Source organism: Alnus glutinosa, chromosome 6 (genome assembly GCF_958979055.1).
Source record: "Alnus glutinosa chromosome 6, dhAlnGlut1.1, whole genome shotgun sequence".
NCBI classification, from domain to species: Eukaryota; Viridiplantae; Streptophyta; class Magnoliopsida; order Fagales; family Betulaceae; genus Alnus; species Alnus glutinosa.
Window position 1 is genome coordinate 2,339,038 of NC_084891.1, and position 20,892 is coordinate 2,359,929.

Below are 20,892 nucleotides of genomic sequence, written 5' to 3' on the forward strand. Positions count from 1 at the left end.
AACATATGAAAAAAAAAAAAAAAAAAAAAAAAACCAAGACAATTTATTTTTGTCTTCCAATTTTTTTTTTTTTTTAAAAAAATTCCTTTTCTAAAACTGAAAAAAAAAATTCCAAAAAAATTGAAAAACCAAAGCGATCATTTTATTTTTATTTTAATCATTTTTAAATTTTTTTTCTTTTTAAAACAATTAATTTTGTTTTTTGCTTTTAATTTTAATTTTAATTTTTTAGTTTTTTAAGTTTTTGTACTTTGTACACAAAAAAGGAAGGGAATTAATGAGCTGCTGTTTTCTTTTTTCTTTATTAATAAGGGAATAGAAATTTTATTAATTTTATAAAACAGGAATATTTTATTAATTTTAATGAGCTGCTATTTTCTATTTATTGGCCTTTGAGCCAAGAAGCTTCTGGACTAGGCTTATTTTTTCTCTTTATTGTAATGATATTTTTTATTTCTTAGAAAAAAAAAAAAAAAAAAACTAGTGAATTATGCTGCTGCTACAAAAATGATCTCAACATGGTCCTTTATCGTATTGGTCCCTTCTAAATGCTAGCCAAGCAGCAGAAAAGATAATCTTTTCTTAGATCCACACTGAATAAATGCAGTTGGGGGTACTCTCAAAGTTCATCAAAAGTTGTGAACAAGTGAAAGTTGTGTAGGCTTTGTTTTGTAGCAAGAGAACAAATTGGATCAAGCCCAACTGCCCAAACTAGGCTACGGCAGGGCCTAATTTTCTTTTTTAAACCCTTTAAAGTATTTTAGTATTACTCTTTATACTTCACCACTCTCTTAAGCTTAAGCTTAAGCACTTTGTACACAATAAGGGAATTGTTTATTAATTAATGAGAGTTCACATAAGAGACAAACCAATGCATTCGGACTGTATTTTCTTTCGGCACGAAGTACTGAATTTTTCTGAACTTTCATCGATTTTGTAATTTATTTTAAATTTAAGAAACTCTCAATTTAGTATTAGATTTGCACATCTTTTACATAGAATTAGACAAAAAATGTGTAATTAAAGAATGAAAGCAAACATTTTTCATATATCTGTATAATACTTATTATATAACATATATACCAGCTAATATATTAGTCTCATGAAGTCATAATTTGTTGAAACAACAACATTCTCCTCCCTATATTCGATCGGTTAGTAATCAACAAAACTATTTTTAACACCATTAATTAATAGTCTAATTCTTATAAAAGATTTTCTAATTTCAATTATTTTTCTAACAGATCAATAGATGTGCTCATGACTACCAAGAAGGAAGCGATACCTAATTACTTTACCCACACATGCTTAATTTCCCTTTTTTGGGCCGTCAGATTCCTATGTATGATATTGGAATATATATTGGCCTCTTGTGATGCTTGTAGACGTCTCAATGGTGGCTTCAACTATAGATGTATATATCCCATGTGATTTCACTCTTGATCTTCAATGTTTATTTAATTTCTGAAAGCTTGAAACATGGAGGCCATGAACACTCTCTCTTTCTTGCTGTAAATTCTAATAGAAGATGTCATGTTTGTAATTGCACTAATTAATTCCAACGAGAAACTCGGTGTGTATTTGTATGCATTAATTGTGATTTCATTTTGGGTTTTCAAATGTGCAACTCTTCCACTCGTAGCTAGGCACAAACATAATAATCATATCTTCAAGCTCACCGCTATTGTATAATTTACGAAGAAAAAAGAGATTTAAATCATTAGTTTTATTATTGTGCAGACTATATGTGACTTCCTTACTCATCCTCAATGCATTTTAGGAAAATGTTTATCTATTAAGTTTGGTACGTACAATGGAACACACACTCTCTCTCCTAAGAGGTTTGATTATATCTTTAACAATCAAAGTTTAGGAAAATAGAATTTGGCCAAGAACTCATCAATATATTTTGTACATTGTGTTTATATATATATTTATATAAGTTTATTGGCGAATGACTGAATGATATTAATTTTGAGAAGGATGTTTGACTTAGCATGTTTAAGGAAAAGGTTATCTTGATTCTCAATGTTGCTTCAAAATAGTGTTCACAGGTTGAATATTTGTGTTTAAGCTAAAGTTAATTTATCTTCTTCTTTTTCTTTTTGATTTATTTATTTAAACCCCAATCTCTATGCCATACTCATTTCTATTTGTGACAACTGTTTTTTTTTTTTTTCCAATATTATGTGATTAAAAAACAAAAAATTGGACTCTTGGATATGGAGCCAATTAAAGACGCCCCTCGTATTATAAAAGATTGGAATTCCTTATTATTATTCAATAATCATTACGAATAGTTACTTAGATTATGACCAAGTACTGTTGAAAAATCCAAACCAACCGTTTGCTCAAAACACATGCGGAAACATCAAACATGCATGGTACGTTACGTACAGCCACCACGTACACAGCTACGTGTCCAATAACAACAACCTCGCATTTCTGCCTCTTTAAAGCAGGTAAAGCTAGAGGCAGTCTACGTACGTGTGAGGGTTAGCTTGTAAAAAACATGTTTACTAATTTGTGGACTCTTTTCAGTCTTTTTTTTTTTTTTTTTTTTTTTAATTTTAATAATAAATTAACACTTTTATAACTCAATCATAGAAATAGAAGAGATTGTTCTACCAAAATAATATCACAGATATATTCAAAAAAAATTTTTATCTAAACCTGATGTATGAACTATTTAATGGTAGCCTGAACTAAGACATGTGCCGCCTTATTAGAAATTTTACTAATATGAAGAATCTGCATGCCAGCTAGAGAGAATTTAAAATAATACGAGTGTCGGTCACTAATTGTCCAATTTTACTCCAATTACATCAATTAGAACTCACAATCTTAATCACTTAAAGTGCATCACATTTAATGGAGATGGACCGAATTGAATGTGACTTACATAGTCTTCCCACTTTAGATCACGATTGAGCCAATCTGATATTCATTATCTCTAAAGTTATGTTTATTTTGATGTAAATTTTTTTTTTTTTTTTTTTTTAAGAAAAAGGTTGGCGACTTTTGGCAACTTCCGGCGAGGTCAATCTAGAGGTTCGAGAAAGAGAAATTTAAACTCGAAAAACGGTTTACGAAATTTAAAAACGGAAACCATTTTTTAAAACTAAAGAAGTTTATCTGATCAAACTGAAAATATTTTCAATATAACTATCACTTTCGGTCGTACCAAACAACAAAAAATACAAAAAATATTTATTGCCGAAACAAGCGTATCCTTTTTTGTTTTTTTTTTTTCTAATCAAGTTGAGTTAAGTCCATGAATTTTAGTCGGGTCCAATCCCATTAAAGTAAGTCATTTTCTTTTTTGGTTAAAGTCCAGTATTAATTGTCTGTCATGAGCTCTATTTTTAATGAGATGAAACAAGTAGAGATTAACAAGAACAAGAAAAATTAGAGGTTAACAAGAAAACAAATGCAAAATGGGACAAAAATTTTCTACATATTGATTTGTAGAAAATTTTCTATAACTAATATATAAAAATTACATGTATTCTTTCAACAGCATCCCAATGATTGAAGGCACCCCACAAGTACATTTTCTAAAGAAACTCATCGATTGATGGCACATAGAATTGCTTAAACTTGATGTTTTCTTATCTGATTCATCTTTCTATCAAGCATGACAGGCACAGTTGTACAACCTCCTAGCTAAAGAAACCAAGTAAAAGATACTTAGAAAATGTAACAAATTTCTCCTTGTAGAACCTGAAAATATCAGTCTGTATTAACTGAATACAATTTCTCAACAAATCTCTCATTTTAGAATTTAGGGTTAAATACAATTCTAGTCTTTGAGTTTTAAAAACTTTATTTTTTAGTACCTGAATTTTAATTCGCATCATAGATAGTACCTCCGTTTTTGGAAAAGACAAAATTAATACTTCAGTTAAGTTTTCCGTTCAAAAACTAACTGTCCGCCAGGTGTCAACCTCTGAAGGTGACACGTGTTTTAGTATAGAAAAATAAAAATAAAAATCTTAAAAAATTAATTAAAAAATTGAAAAAGAAAAGAAAAGAAAAATAAGAGGGGTAGTTGAGCCACCTTCTTGACCGGTCTGGGCCATGGTAGTCAAAATAAAAATAAAAAATAAAAAATAAAGGTCAAGAACCACCCCCAAAGGCCAAAACTCATCAAAATGAAAATAAAAATTGAGGGTTTGCCCATGGAGGTGGCCTAACCACCCCCAAGGGCCAAAACCCTTGGTCAATTTTTTTTTTTCGGCCATGTGGTGGCCGAACCACCCCATGGCCGGTCAAGAGGTTGTCTTCTTTTTCTTTTTTTCAATTTTTTTTTTAAGTTTTTAATTTTTTAATTAATTTTTAAAGATTTTTATTTTTTATTTTTTAATACTAAAACACAGGTCAACTGTCAGGGGTTGACACCTAGTAGGCCGTTAGTTTTTAGATGAAAAATTTAATTGAGGTACAAATTTGATTTTTTCTTGAAATGGAGATACCATCTGTAATACAAATTAAAACTCAAATACTAAAAAATAAAATTTCTAAAACTCAATAACAAAGAGTGTATTTAACTCTAGAATTTATTACTTACTGCATATACAAGTTCTTTCTTTATTTTTCTTTTTTAGTGGGCCATGCAAATCTTCTATTTTTTATTTTTTTTTCCACCTACAAGTTACTTGGCATAAAGTATTGAAATTCTGTCGGTGCAAATACTTTGCTTTGGACCCCTCTATTCTATAAGACTCACAAAATCTGAAAGAGGTGGCAGAATACATACCTTTAACCACTTACCACGTCAATCCTCAAAAACACAATTTGCTTGCGTAGGAAGCAAGTGAACGCTGCTCACCTTGAGAATAAGGACTTGGCTCTGACGTGCGACACGCCAACGAATTCGTCAAGCATTTTACATAATTTGATAGCAAGGGGCCAAGGGCCAATGAGTAATTTACTATTTATGCATATTTTATAGAGTTCTTAGAATATTTTAATATTACCATGAATTTATGGCAAATTAGGTAAACTACAAAATTAAATTTTACATTTTTTAAAAAAAGAAAAAGTACACATATTCTTGTCAAACTATCATCTCATTGTCAATATCCCCTATAAACTATCAATTGTGTAAATTTTTCCTATAAACCACTAAAACAATGTCAATGTTCCTCAATGACAAAAATACTCTTCATAATTTTATTTTTTAAAAAAAAGAAATTCAAATTATGGCAAAAACCTATAAAAATAAATATTAAAAAAATACGAAAAAATAAAATAAAAAACCAAGACAATTTATTTTTGTCTTTTAATTTTTTTCGTTTTAAAATTTTCTTTTCTAAAACTGAAAAACAAATTCTTAAAAAAATTGAAAAATCAATGCAGGCATTTTATTTTTATTTTAATCGTTTTTTTTAAACAATTAATTTTGTTTTTTGTTTTTTAATTTTTTGAAGTTTTCGTATTCTTTTTTTCAAATTTATAAGAATATTTTTGTCTTGTTAAAATTTTTTAAGGTCATTTTTTTATTTTATTTTTTTATGGCTTTGAGAGGAGCATCGACATTATTTTGGTACTTTAGGAGGGTAGATTAACACAATTGATAATTTAAAGGACATTGACAATTGAATGGTAGTTTAAGAAAAATATGTGTACTTTTATCTTCTCTAAAAGAAAAATCAACTAATAGTTGTATTGGCATCGGTTGAGTGAATAGTAATGACTTATATTTTGTGAAACATCATTTTGCCTTTTAGAAGAAAAAATTATAAAATTATAGATTATTTTTACTTGGAATAACTTCACAAAAGAGTATCCAATTATACGCCGTTTTGAGATAAGGATACTAAACTAACAAACGTCTCAAACTGAGGTATCCAAGTTTTCAAATATCTCACTTAAAGGTACTCCGTTAGGATTTGTTGTTAAATCCTAACAGAGTACCCAAAATATCCCTCTTGTTTTTAGAAATATATATATATATATATATATATATATATATATATATATATATATATATATATATATATATATATGCTAGGATTTAGTGTTGGTCAGAATTTAACAAAATTTACAAAAATAGCCATGCCTAAATCTTTGTAAAATTTTCTAATTTTTTTTTTTAAAAAAAAAAAAAAAAAAAAAACACATGAGTATTTATAAATTTTGGTCAGAATTTAACTATTGGTCAGACTTTTTTTAGTTTTTTTTAAAATTATAATAATTTTATGAATGGTGTTTTTGTCATTAGGGGGGATATTGACATTTTTTTTTTTGTAGTTTAAGGGGAGCATTGACAAAATTGGAAGTTTGAGGGAGACATTGACAATGAAGTGGTAATTTGAGAAGGTTTTGTGTACTTTTCAAAAAAAAAAAAAAAAACTTAAAAAGTCTTAAATCTCCAATTATTCAAAAAGTTAAAGTTAAAAGAAAATGATAAATGTTTAAATTTAATTAATACTTTAATACTCCCTTTTATATACGAATTGAATAAAGACCAATATGTGCAATATTCATTTAAAATGCGAGGTGAATTACATAAACAAAAGAATTGCGAATAAAATAAGCAATCAAAATTTAACATCTTAATTAGCAAAAGTAAAGCTTAGAATTGTGAAAAGAAAGAGAATTGCTAGAACTCCTTCTAACGTTTTTTTTGTGCCTTTTGGATGACATAGATTTAATAAAAACAAAAGTTTATCTCAAAAGGTGACCAACGAAATACAATTTTTTAAACAAAAAAATTAAATCCATGTCATCTATAAAGACTTTAAAAAGACTTCTAGCATTTCTCAAAAAGAAATAAGCAATCAAAATTAGAATATACTTTACCTTCTCACAAGATATGTTTAGGTAAGTTAGAAGTTCAAATTTATTCCTAACTGCATATACAAGTTATTTCTTTCTTTTTCTTTTTCTTCTTTCAACTGGAAAGAATTTGCTTTGCAAAAACAGTAGGCCATGCAAATTTGTAGCTTTATTCACCTTAAAAGCACAATTTGCTTGCGTTGTAGGCAACTGAATGCCACTCGACTTGCTCTTATTTCAAAGGTTGGATAAGTAGAAATCTTGACTAATTTCCCTCCACAACACCACCAAAAAAAACTTCAAATTATAACAAAAACCTATAAAAATAAATATTAAAAACACACGAAAAAAATAAAAAAACCAAGACAATTTATTTTTGTCTTTCATTTTATTTTATTTTCTTTTTTAAAATTTTCTTTTCTAAAACTGAAAAAAAAAAAAAATTATTTTTCTAAAAAAAATTGAAAAGCCAATGCGATCATTTTATTTTTATTTTTATCATTTTTAATTTTTTTATCATTTTTTTAATTTTATTTTTTAAAAAAAATAATTTTGTTTTTCGTTTTTAATTTTTAAGTTTTTGTATTTTTTTTCTTCTAATTTATAGGGATATTTTTGTCTTATTGAACATTTTTTAAAGTCATTTTTATCTTCTTGTTGGCTTTGAGAGTGACATTGACATTATTTTGGTACTTTAGAAGATAGATTAACACAATTGATAATTTGGAGAGATATTGACGATAGAGTGATAATTTTAAAAAATATATATGTATTTTTCTCTTTTTTAAAAGAAAAATCAACTAATAGTTGTATTCACCTCGGTTGAGTGAATAGTAATGACTTATGACTTGTATTTTGTGAGACATCATTTTGCTTTTTAGAAGAAAAACTAAAAATAAAAATAAAATTACAAAACATAAAATATTTATAAATTATTTTTACTTTTATATAATACCAAATTCACAGCAAAATATATATACCATTAAAAAAAAAAAAAAAGAAGCAGAAAAGAAGAAGAAGAAGAAGAAGATATACCAAACAACACGATTTCTTTCCCGCTAGACTCATCTAAATGGGAATGATGGAAGCTTCTCATTAAACTATTAAAGTCAGAGCATAAAAGAACGTACATAAAGACAAAATGTGGGACCCTCAAATTCACTAGACCCTTGAAAATAACAAATAATCGAACATATGAGAGAAATTCAGGCACATAACAATCAAATCTAGAAATATTCCATTAAATTTGTAAAATTTAATTTAAATGAATTATCTTTATTATGAATTGCTTGTTAAAGGCATAAAGGTGAGAAAATTACACATATTTTTCTTAAACTACTATCTAATTGTCAATGTGCTCCACAAATTACCAATTGTGTTAATGTCTCCTCCCTAAATTATCAAACAATGTTAATGTGCTATACAATGACAAAAATATCATTCATAAAATTATAAAAATTTTTGAAACTATATAAAAACAAGACAAAAAAAAACTAAAAAATCATTTTAAGAAAAATTAAAAAATAAAATAAAAACCAAGGTCTTTTTTTAGATTTTGTTTTATATAATTTTCAGTTTGGGCCACCCCTTGGATTTTCATTTTTCTTCGTTTTTTTCTATCTTTCAAAAAAAAAATCTTTTTTTTTTCTTTTCGAATTTATAAGGATATATTTGTCTTATTGAATCTTTTTTAGGATTATTTTTGTCTATAAGGAGACATTGACATTTTTTGTTAGTTGAGGGGCATTGGCTTTAGGGGGAAATTAAAAGATAGAACTTGAAAAGTGTTAAATCACCGATTATTCAAAAAGTTTGAGTTAAAAGAAAATTATAAATTTGTAAATTTAATTAATATTTTAATACTCTGCTTTATATATATATAGATTGAATAAAGACCAATATATATATGTGAAATATTCATTTAAAATGTGAGGGAATCATATAAACAAAAGAATTGTGAATTTAATAATCAATCAAAATTTAATATCTTAATTAGCAAAAGTACAGCTTAGAATATTGTAAAAAGAAATAAGCAATCTAAAATTAGAATATACTTTTACCTCCTCTTTGGAAGATATGTTTAAAGTAGCTTACAAGTTAGAAGTCCGAATTTATTCCTAACCTAACCTGCATATACATACAAAGTTATTTCTTTCTCTTTTTTTTATCTTTTTCTTCTTTCAACCGGAAAGAATTATTAGCTTTGCAAAAAATAGTGGGGCCCATGCAAAATTAAAGCACAATTTGCTTGCGTTGTAGGCAACTGAATATATATATATATATATATATATATATATATATATATAATATGCCACGTACTCCACTTGCTCGATCGCTCTTATTTCAAAGGTTGTTGGATAAGTAGAAATCTCCACCAATTATTTCCCTCCACAACAACACCAAACAGCTTGCACTACTACCTACCTTTTTTTTTGTCATTATTATTTCCTTTCACAAATCCCAATAATACTAACCACTTCTCCCTCCTTTAATTTGTGTGGGTGTACGTCTAAGAGTACTGGGATCCTTCCTTCCTAAGAGAGATGGAGATCATTGAATCGTTTCTAAGAAGGAAATATTATGACGATGCAGACGTGTGGGCAAGATGGGTGTCTGAAGATAAGAAAGCTGTTTGTACGACGTGCCAGAAACCCATATCGGGTGCCGCTTTTTGTTACGAGCCTAGATGGCTGTTCTTTCACATATCATGCCTCAATGCACCCGCCAAAGACAAAGCCCTTATGTTACACTTCAGCGACTGGCCGGGGATTGGTCATGGCATGATGTTCACAGAAGAAGTGAAAAATGAAGGCAAGGAGGACGTTGTTTGCTTGGGGTGCGAGAAGCCAGTATTTGGTCCCGGATACAAATGCTCCACCTCCTCCCAATGCAATTTGATCATCCACCAATCATGTTATGAGCCGCCTCCCCAGATACAACAACACCCCTTCCACCCAAACCACATTCTTGTACTTGCTGAGAAGCCACAGAAAAAATATTGTAATGTTTGCGGTAAAAATTGCGATGCATACCCCTTCTACTATTGCATAGAGTGCAATTTCAATCTTGATTTCATATGTGCTACCTGCCCGCGAATTATTAATATAGACGATTGCCAGCATGCAATCAACTCCTTCTCTAATCACACTCAATTCACTTGTCAAGCTTGTGGTGTGGAAGGCAAGGAGTTTGCCTCACGATGTAGCATCTGTCAACTCTTGATTCATGGTGAATGTGCTCGATTTCTACGCACCATCTGGGTTACAGGTCATGATCACTCACTCTCTCTCACCTACTCTCTTCGTCAAGTCAAAGAGCACAACAATGTATTTTGTAAGCTCTGCTATGAAAAGGTGAAGACAGAGTATGCAGCCTATTATTGTCAAGAATGCGGTTACATGGCCCACTTGGGTTGTGCATTTGAATATGAAAAAAGTGCACATCTCACATGGCTGCCTGAGAAATCCATTGATTTAACAACTAATGTTACAGAGGAGGTTGAAGAGGAGGTTAAAGGGGCTGAGGAGATACAACATTTTAGCCATCAACATGATTTAATTCTTAGCAATGAAGAGCTCGTGGAAGATATGCTTTGTGATGGTTGTGTGGGATTAATCTCCGCCCCGTTCTACAGTTGTATTCAATGCAATTTCTTTCTCCACAGTAGATGTGCTCAACTACCAAGAAAGAAGGGATTGTTCTCATTTCACCAACACCAGCTCACCCTCGTCTCACATGATAATAGATTGTTCAGTTGTGATGCTTGTGAACGTGTCAGCAATGGTTTTGCCTATAGCTGTGACATGTGTGATTTCGACGTTGACCTTCAATGTTGTTCACTTTCGGAAATCCTAAAACATAAAGGTCATCAACACCCCCTCTTTCTTGCTGTTAATTCTAATAGAAGATGCTATGTTTGTAATTGCACTTCTAACCAGAAACCTAGCATATTTGTATGCATTAATTGTGATTTCGCCTTGGGTCTCGAATGTGCAACTCTTCCACTCGTAGCTAGGCACAAATATGACGATCATCTCCTCAGGCTCACCTACAGTGTTGAAGCTCATTGTGAAAAATACTATTGTCTAATTTGCGAAAAAGAAAGAGATCCCAAATGCTGGTTCTATTATTGTACAGAATGCGACTTCCCTGCTCATCCCCAATGTGTTTTTGGAAAATATCCATACTTTAAGTTTGGAAAGTATACTCTCACATTCGAAGATAAACACCAACACCCTCTCACTTTTGTCCCAAAGAGTGAGTCCTCTCCTCCGTGTGATGCTTGTGGTAAGACCTTCGATGGCATGGCCCTAGAATGCACTCAATGCAAATTCAATGTCCACCACGATGATTCATGTGTCGAAACAATAACAAAGAAAGTCACTTCAAAGTGATGATTGGAGGAAACCAACAACATATAACCTTAGACTTGCTCAAGGCACGGAAATTTCAAAGTTTATTACTATCTACCATAAAACTTTATTTATTTTCTAAGAGTTTTGGTTATATCTTTAATTATCTAAGTTTGAGAAAATAAAATTTAGTCAAGAACTTGTCATTATGTATTGTATATATATTGTGCTTATGCATATGGAGTTTGTTGATGCATTATATTAATGGGAATTATGTTTCTCTTCACTGTCAATGTTGCTTCAAATAGTGTTCACACATCAATGAGGATCGATTTACACCTTTGAATAATAATAATAAAAAAAAAAAAAAAAAAAAAAAAAACTCTTGGATATATACCCAAAGACGCCCTTCTATTATAAAAGAATCATGGGATTCCTTACTATTATTCAACACATGACACTTGTCCAGCTACAGCAACAAGCTACAACCACGTACACAACAACTATATATATACCTGGCAATTCTGCCTCTTAATTTAAAGCAACACAAACACGAGCAAGCACCCAGAAAAGGCAAGAGAGAGAGAGAGAGAGAGAGAGAGAGAGAGATCATGGGAGGAGAGGAGTGGAGGAAAAATGCAGAAACCCACAAAATGAGTCCGGAGGAAGTAAAAGCCACCGGAGTGGAGGGCTCCAAAAGGCCACCCGGAAACCAACCGGGCGGAATACTGCACCGGCCAAAGGCGCACTTTTCCTTACAGCTATACCACCATGGCCATTGGGGGCCTCCTTATCGCTGGCGCCATCGGATACTTCACCTTATACGTCAAGAAAAAACCTGAAGCCACCGCAGGAGACGTTGCCAAGGTGGCTGTGGGAGCCGCCAAACCTGAGGACACTCGGCAAAGGAAGTAGAGAGCTAGATCGAGCTGCTAGTGGCTGTCTACGTGTGACGGTGTGAGGGTTTAATTTGCTTGTAAAAATGTTTGTTAATTAGTGGACTCCGCGCAGGTTTTTCTTGGGTATGGAGATGGACCAAATGCCTACTTGTTCCATATATACTCTGGATATCGTCTCATTAATTTTATATATATCTGCTTAATTACAATAGTACAACAATTTGCAACTGGCGATGGAATTGGAATTTCTTCCAATCCCAAAACTTTCTTCTTGGTCTCAACTTAAACTTATACTTGCTTTCAAATGTTTATCATATTGGGCTCTTCACTCTTGGCCCAATATAACCCAGCAATTTCAATCCAATCTTTAGTTTTTCCGGTTAAAAGATTTTGCTTCACAATCTTCTGGGATGCACAGCAGGACTACCAAGAAAAACAGCAAATATATAAGGTCAATCTTACTCAAAAATCTACACAAGAAGTCCGGCTAACGAAAAATAAATTTTTTTTTTGAATAAACAAAAAAATAAAAAAAATCTAGGAGAATCTTCTTTAAAAATTAAACAAATAAAAAGCTACTATAACAACCAAGTCATGCCCTTCCTCCTCGCAATTCAAAATTGAGCAGTGTAACATCTGGAAGGGAAAATCGTACCTTAATTGTAAATCTTACAAAGACAAGTTTTTTTTGCAGCCTTTTAAAGAAAATGACCATCGAACAAACCTGATCACACTTATTAGTCAATCTTCACTGACGAGTAGATGAGCCTTGTGAACAAAAAGCATGCATAAAATCCAATGGTACCGGTTAGAACAAAAAATGCATACGAGGCAATTAGCATGTATCCAAAGTAAAATATCGCGGAGACCAGCTTTGTGATTTCAAGCTTAGTGAAGAAGTAGAATGTTGCATAGAGGAAAAGGTACAGTGCAGAAGAGCCTGATGTAAGGTATGACCTCCACCACCACAGATAGTCCTCACTGCACAGTTGGAAGTAGCAGAGCACGACGGTTATTTCAGCGCAAGTCACAATGAGGATGGTGAAGACCAAGAAGAGAAAACCGAAGATGTAGTAGAACTGATTCAGCCAGATTGACGTAAGGATGAAGAAAAGTTCGATGAAAACTGCTCCAAATGGGAGTATTCCTCCAATCAAAATTGAAAATGCTGGGTTCATATACCAGGCCTGCTCAGGAATCTGCCTCGGGATTTTATTTGTCTTCACGGGATCCTCGATTGCTGGTTTCTTGAACCCAACATAGCCACCTACAAACACAAGTGGGACTGAAATCCCAAACCATAAGAAGATCAGAGCAAACATGGTACCAAATGGCACAGCCCCAGATGACTTCTGTCCCCATATGAGAGCATTTAAGACAAAGAAAATGGCGGAGACGATCGCCGGGAACATTACTGCCGTCCTGAAAGCAATTCTCTTCCATTCTGTCCCTTTAAACATCTTGTATAAACGGGCAGAGGTGTAACCAGCAAAAAGACCCATGAAGACCCAAAGCAAGAGCATGGCTGTCATGAGACCACCCCGGTTAGAGGGGGAAAGGAAGCCAAGGATGGCAAAAATCATGGTCACCAGTATCATCCCGAAAAACTGAACACCAGTTCCAACATAGACACAGAGCAGGTCTGAATTATTTGGGGTCCTGAAGACATCCCCATGCACGAGCTTCCATCCCGTCTCTTCTTGGGCTTCTTCTTGGGTCTCAAGCTCATTGTACTTGGAGATGTCACGGTAAAGTGTTCGTAGCATTATCATTGCCACCATGCCCGAGAGAAAGAGAACAATCATCAAAGAATTGACAATTGAGAACCAGTGAATCTGGTCATCGCTCATTAGAAGATAGGCATCCCATCTAGATGCCCACTTCACATCACTCTCCTGAAAGGTTGAGATGAGAGAGAAAATTATAAATAATGATAGCAACCAAGTCATAAAAAGGACCAAGTAAGTTCAACAGTACCCATTAGTGTTCAGCTAATAAGAAAATGATGATGATGACTATAAAAGAAATTTAATGATCAATAGAAAATGTTAGAAGTAAAGCTATAATTCAAAAAAGGAGAGTACCTCGAAATCAACATCATAAGTGAATATAATCTCTTTTTTCTCTTCAACCTCTTGAGGGGAGTTGGAATTAACAACTGCGTGTTTTGCATGAGGATCACAGGTTGTTAAACGATTCTTCCCATCCCACTTCCCTTCATATTCATGTTTAACACTGTATTTATCCAGCAACCAAGTAACATAACCACCAGATACTACGGGATCCAAGAATCAGCGAGGTATCATTTAGTAAGAAAGAAGGGACCCAGAAAAAAAAATTACCTAAATGGTTTAACCTCAAAACCCACAATTCTTGCAGAGTCGGTTTGCAAATCTCTATGAAACTTCACAGTAAATGCCAAGTGGTTGTGGATAAAATACTTTTCACCCTTGCTCTGTTCACAGTCATTTAAAGTAAGAAAAAGAAAAAACTTGCACATTCCCAAGAAAATACATTAATGCTAATAAATAAAGCATATACCCCAGCAAATTGGCCTTTGAGCCCAACAACAAAGCCAAGCTGATAAACAGTAGGAGATTCCTGATCCACCCTTCGTGTGGAAACAACCAGCGGGAGATTATCAAGGATCCTGTCACATGCATGGAAGATCCATTAACAGAATGCAACTTCAAAGCAGATCAAACAGACATAAGCAAATATATATTGACATTAATTAATCCCATACATATTGACCCGATACTCATCATTGATCTTCTCTTTAAACTCCTTTGCCGATTTGGCATCAAGTATAACCCGCTCAACAACATTGCACATTTGTGGTTCTCGCATTTTGAACTGCCACCAAAAAAATATCAGTCAACTAGAAAAAGTCAATAATCATGGCATTATTAAGCAGGTTTAACCTCACACAAATATAATAAAAACTCACCACATAGGGGGAGTTTTCAATACGATCACCTCGAAGTACTTCCCCAAGATTCTCTGCACTGTCCACTATCTTTTCAGGCCGAGAATAAGGAAGAGAATAATATGAGTAAGGAAGTTGAGTCTTTGTAGAGGTCAATTTGTTCACTTTCACTTTCAGAGTATCACCCTGCATCCAGAGACCCCCCAGAAAAAACTTATTCAGGATTATTTTCAAATGATTTCTCACTCGTGTTGGCACAGAGAGAAACTCCAAGCACCATAGAGAGAGTCAGGCATTTGTACTTGTTGAATAATGGCAAACATGATAGAACGAGTAATATAGTTTAGACAACATGAATTACTAAACATGTAACAACGCAGGCTTATATTTTCTAGTGAATACTCATATCTTGGCACATATGAAGAATCAAGAGCCTCACTCGAGAAAGTCATGTGTCATAACATTATCAAGTCTGGCACAGTACAATATTTGGCATTTGACTAATGACCAATGCCATGGACCCAGCAGCATGGTTCAAAATATATGAACTTTTTTTTTATAAGTAATTGGCCACAAGGGGGAGGGGATATATATCAACTTATGAGCACATCTTACCATGGAGCCATCTTTTACTTTCTAATATTCTAATTTTCTGGAACACTTTTCAATTTTCTCTATTCTTTATTCCCCTAGAAGTTAATTGCAAATTGAATGGATGAATCCTAGACCTTTCCCCCAAAATTCCTACCACTTCACACAGTGATACGCATCACACTGCACAGGAAAAATAGTAGTTGTGACGAAAATAACAAGAAACAACAAATACTAAACTAAGGCAACCTTTTTGTCTATTGGGTTAACTAAGAGAACTTTACATAATGAAATAAAGCTAAGATGATGAATTCAAAGGTTCATGTTAGCTTCTGTACTTTAGATATAGTGAGTACATAGATAGTAACTGTGAGAGCTGGAAAGTTATGAGCCATAACTATTACCTTCTAGCTAATCCCTATACGTAACAAGCTCATTGTACTTATTAGCCACAATTTTCACCTAAAAGCTATAAAAGAATGTTAGAATGTCCTAATTACTCAAACTTTAAAAAAGCTTCTTTTTTTAAAAAAAGAATCTATTCAAAGAGCTCCAAATTCTATCCTAAATGCTCTTGCATTTCATGTTAATACACAGACCATCCTCTACCATCATCACGAATCCGCTCAGTTATGCCAAGACCTATAATTACCAAATTCCATCAAAGTTCTTACAACCTCTAACGCACTGAACTGGAAATGACAAAACTACTTCCACAAAGTACGTGTTTAGTTGCTGAAGAAGAGATTTTATCCCTCTAAATCTCAAAAATCCAATATATAGTTGCTTGGAGTTGCTTGGAGTCAGACAAATGGGCTTGTATTCTAAATGAATAGTTTTTTTTTTTTTTTTTTTTTTTTTTTTTTTTTTTTTTTTTTTTTTTTTTTTTTTTTTTTTTTTTTTTTTTTTTTTTTAAGTTTTCTAATTGAATGGTTGAGTTGTAATAACTAGGCATTTTTCTAAGTTGCAGAATTCTCTCTCTCTCTCTCTCTGTCTCTCGCACTTCGCTCGCCGTGGAAGCCACCGGCGAGTCTCTCTCACTCTCGCAGTTAAGCTTGATCGGCGCCAGCGTTCTCTGTCACCCTCCACCGAATTTTGACAGGTACTTCAAGTTTAGCTCCTAAAAGGGGGATGTGCTCATGTCATAAACCATCGTTTTCTGGGATTCTGTTTTCTCCGGCGAGTATGCGTTTCCGTTCTGGGTTGGTTTTCTGAGCTTGGGTGTGCCGTAATGGAGAGGAGATTCCTTGTGGAGTCAAAATCCTTTGTCCTTTCGGTCTTGGAGGGGGCATCGGTGGTGCGGGTGGAGGAGAAGCGTCAGGGCTTCCATGGAGCGGTCGTTCTGAGCTCCCATTGTTCTGCATGGCTTGCTTCGACGATGGAAACACTTTTGGGCTTTCCTGGAGAACAAGAGTTTATCAAGTCTTACAGGGAAGGTCCGAAGTTGTTGATTGCTCGGAGAGGTGGCAACAAAGACGGCCAGTTCTTAGAGGCGGCGGTGTTTGGGTTGGGAGGTCAGAGAGGATTCGTTCTGATCCCGGAGGGTCGCGGAGGTTGGGGCTGGCGCAAGTTTTCCGGGGAGTTGAGTAAGATTTCTGCCTTTCTCTCTGCTGCGGTGGGTTGTGGGAGGTGGTCCTCGGATGCAACGGACAGTCTGGGTGGGAAGAAGGAAGGGGAAACGCTGGGCTGTTCTGTCGATAGGTCGGGGCCTTCATATGCGACAGTGGTGAGTTCGGCTCCGATGCCGGCAGCAAAGGTGACGCCTTTCCCTGTGAAGGTGACCCCTTCGGATGGTCCGTTGGATTTGGACAATCCTCTTTGTCCGATGGGTAAGCAGCTTCGTCATCCGAGTTTCTCTGCACGAGGTGGGGCATTTCCAGATAGGGGGTTTTTTTTGAATTTGAACTTGCACATGTGGAGAAACTTGCTCGTTAGTTTATATTTGGCTTTGGGCCGGGTTTTTGGGAGAAGGTTGGGGCGGTCCTCTGGGTCTAGGAAGGGCCTTTTTCGTAAAGGCCTTCGTTTGGGTCGGTTCACTCCAAGACCAAGACCTAAACCTAAAGTTTTGCAGCAGCCGAAAGGTTTGTTGGGTTCGACTTCGACGGCCGTTCGTGGGAGTTTTCTTCGGCCAGAGATATCGACGGCGGCAGATTATGGGGTGGGTCAGGAGGTGCCAAGTTCTGGATGTGGGTCGTTTCCGGCGGTCGTTCCCGCCATGTCTCCCTCCCCTTTCGTTTTCCCCCCTTCGCCGGCTCTGGATTTGCTACCTCCGACGTCCATGGACGTCGCACCGATTCCGGTTAGGTCTAAAGTGGATTCTGTTCACGCCTCTCTTCCATACTCTTCAGTCGGGGCTGGTACTGGGATGGCCGATTTTCCTTCTCCATCAGGCGCGGTTGTGTTGGGTGAGAAGATCCGTTCTTTTCCTGTTTTGCAACCTTCCAAGCCTTTCTAGAGATACTACAGAAAGGCTAGAGATCTCAGGGTAGGCCATTCTGTGAAATGGAACGAGGTGTTGCTAGCTGACTCATTGGAAGCTTCGAAGACGTCTGTATGGAAGGGTTCAGTTACAGAGCCTCCAGTGAAGAAGTCTGCGGATTCAGAGAAGAAAAGCTTCCTTCGGAAGGGGTTCCTCAACCCTCCGTCTCGGGTGGTCAAGGATGTTGGAGTGGGAAGTCTTCCCTCCCCCCCAAGCTGTTCTCCACCCGTAGAGGGCAATGGATTTTCTCCTTCTCGGAATTGGCCTGTTGGTTTTGATCTAAATGGGGAGCTTGCTGTTTGGGAGAAGGACGATGATTTTTGGGAAGGATTACCATTGGACTGGGAGATGGATGGTGTTCAAGATGAGGAGTCTTTGGCTATTTTGGATGCCTTTGAAGAAGATATCCATCGGGACAAAATGATTGCTCGCCAAAAGACAAAAGGCAAGAGGGAGCTCCTGAATTTGAAGAGCTCTATCAATTATGGTGATGCTAACACTTCCTCCAAGCGTGGGAAAGGAAAAGCTCTCATGATGTAGGGAGTCTTAGTTTGGGGGCTTTCGGGGTAGGTTTGGGTGCTTGGTAGGGGTTGTTTTTGTATTTGGGGAGCTTCTTTTGTTTGTTGGGTTATTGTTGGGTGTTTGGATTGCTTGGTAGGGGTTGTTTTTGTATTTGGGGAGCTTCTTTTGTTTCTTGGGTGTATGTTGGGGACTTACCTTTGGGTTTTTGGGGCCTCTCTTTGTTTTGGGGTTTTCCTTTGTTTTTATGGGCTAGCTGAGCTGTTCCTCTGTATACTTCCTATGTATTTAGGGCGCTTTACGCTTTTTTAATAAAATCTTCTTACTTATAAAAAAAAAAAAATATATATATATATATATATATATGAGATCCAGTGATAGAATTACCTCCATTCACCTGAGCCTAACACAGTTACAATAAAATGATCTCAATTGAGGCTTCATGTGCCCACAATTCAATAAGATAATACAAACCTATGCTTTAAACTTCAACTTTCTTTCCATTTTCTCTATTTTCTCAGCATCCAAACAAATTCAAAACAATACCTCGCCATTTCCCTCTCAGATCCGAGCAATGCATTCAGATCAAGCACTTTACACGTACATACATGAGATGTGTGTGTGTGTGTGTGAGAGAGAGAGAGAGAGAGAGAGAGAGAGAGAGATGTGACCTTCTGGAAGTCCTCGGGAGCGACGCCGGGGAGATAGAAGCAGTGGCCGGCATGGATCAGAACTAGAAGGAGCGCAGAGATCGCGAGTGTACGGCCGGCGAAAGATCTCCGAAACGCCATGGCGTTTCGTTTCACAGAGAGCGAGAGAGCGAGCGACAGAGAGAAAGAGATCTAATTAAAAGACAATTTTAAGAAATGAGAAGGGAAAGCTGGGAGGGACTAGATGACTAGATCTGCTCTCCAGTTAGGCTGGGTACGGTGACTTTAGGATACCGTCTATTTCTGCCACATCTTCATTTAATAAACATATAATGTTATGGAATTTGATTCATACACAACACCATCACAACAATCACACAACAACCTCTCACATGAGAGTGGGCCTTAGTGTGGGGTCTACCCTTATGTGAGGATTGTTGTGTGATTGTTGTGTTGGTGTTGTAAATTTAACATTTTCCTAATGTTATAGGGCCTTGATACACATACAACCTCTACCCAACTACTACACAACCCTAAAGCACATTGAGGTGGGGTCCACACAATGGGCTCCACCCCAATATGCCTTAGAGTTGTGTAATAGTTGAGTGAGAATTGTAATTTTAGCATTTTCCAATGTTATATGTCACACCAATATCCTACCATGCTAATTTATTGTTAAATTTTTATTTTATCTTCTTTTTTTTTTTAGAATAATATTATAAATCATATTACTATCCTATTACTAACCCACTAATATGATGTGAAATTGCCGATCTATTTTTAGATCAATCCTTATTAAAAGAAAAATAAATCTAATGACAGTGTTTATTCTTCTTTGTATTTATTTTGATTTTTTAACAATAATTGTTCAATAGTTGATGGGCACTACCATATCAGCCAGTGAAATAGAAGTGAGATAAATGTATAGTATATAGCATTACTCATAATAGATCAACAATAACACACTTAATACATAGTGAGATAGTAGTGTAGTATATAATATTATTCTCCTTTTTTTTAACAACAATTAATTTAAAAATAAATTAACAATGTCATGTTAGCATAATAAATTAATAATAGACTATTTATAAGTTGAATAGGGTTCACTACCTATGTGTACAATTTATTGAAATGTTTTTAGAGCCCTAATATGATGAGCTAGCGAGAAATACATATGATGCTTGACTTAATAAAAGAAGCTTCCAAAAGCATTTTCAATAGCTTATGTATTTTTATATGCAAAGTAGCTAATCAAAACCTACTTTATCAATTTTAACTAATAAGTTTCAAAATGTATCATACATCCAATTATCTATTATTTTACTATATTATTTAAATATTCTTTTATTTTAATTCTTATATATTTTTTCAACTATAAGTCATTTTTTTTTAACATGGTAATTTTTTTTGGATAATTATTTACTATAAAGTCAGCAAAATTTTTATTTTTATCTAAGGTGGTTTGTATGAGTGTGACCTTAAAATGGCAAATATAGATTTTGTCATATAGATTTTCTTTGAAATATAATTTTTTAAATTTAGACATATATTATAATATTGTTATGACATAAATGAGTTTTGATGAGAGAAGAAGTGAAAGAAAGATAAATAAATAAAAAAATTAGATTGGTATAGAGAAAATGAAAGAAAGATAAATAAATAAATAAAAAATTAGATTGTATACCAAACT

The 20,892-nt window shown here is 34.3% G+C and overlaps 2 protein-coding genes and 1 pseudogene across 2 annotated transcripts; 2 read left to right on the forward strand and 1 right to left on the reverse strand.

The window, feature by feature from the left end:
- The first annotated feature begins 9,326 nt into the window (after positions 1-9,326).
- On the forward strand, positions 9,327-11,267 carry LOC133870590 (uncharacterized). Its single transcript, XM_062307749.1, has one exon. The coding sequence runs from the start codon at positions 9,327-9,329 to the stop codon at positions 11,175-11,177; it is 1,851 nt and encodes a 616-aa protein (XP_062163733.1). The 3' UTR covers positions 11,178-11,267.
- A 374-nt stretch (positions 11,268-11,641) lies between these two features.
- LOC133870135 (uncharacterized) lies at positions 11,642-12,297 on the forward strand (annotated as a pseudogene).
- Positions 12,298-12,572: 275 nt separating this feature from the next.
- Positions 12,573-19,451, reverse strand: LOC133870670 (transmembrane 9 superfamily member 8). The gene is made up of 7 exons (XM_062307835.1): positions 19,224-19,451; positions 14,985-15,149; positions 14,781-14,890; positions 14,576-14,684; positions 14,377-14,489; positions 14,119-14,269; positions 12,573-13,929 (listed from the first exon to the last, which is right to left on the reverse strand). Exons 1-7 carry the CDS (start codon positions 19,341-19,343, stop codon positions 12,772-12,774), a joined length of 1,926 nt encoding a protein of 641 aa, XP_062163819.1. The 5' UTR covers positions 19,344-19,451; the 3' UTR covers positions 12,573-12,771.
- Positions 19,452-20,892: the final 1,441 nt, after the last annotated feature.

Coding starts and splice junctions, on each gene's coding strand:
- LOC133870590 (XM_062307749.1), top strand. CDS start 9,327: ATGGAGATCATTGAATCGTTTCTAAGAAGGAAATATTATGACGATGCA.
- LOC133870670 (XM_062307835.1), bottom strand. CDS start 19,343: ATGGCGTTTCGGAGATCTTTCGCCGGCCGTACACTCGCGATCTCTGCG. Junction 14,685..14,780: donor GATGAGTATCGGGTCAATAT/GTATGGGATTAA, acceptor TGCATGTGACAG/GATCCTTGATAATCTCCCGC. Junction 14,270..14,376: donor TTTGAGGTTAAACCATTTAG/GTAATTTTTTTT, acceptor GGATAAATACAG/TGTTAAACATGAATATGAAG.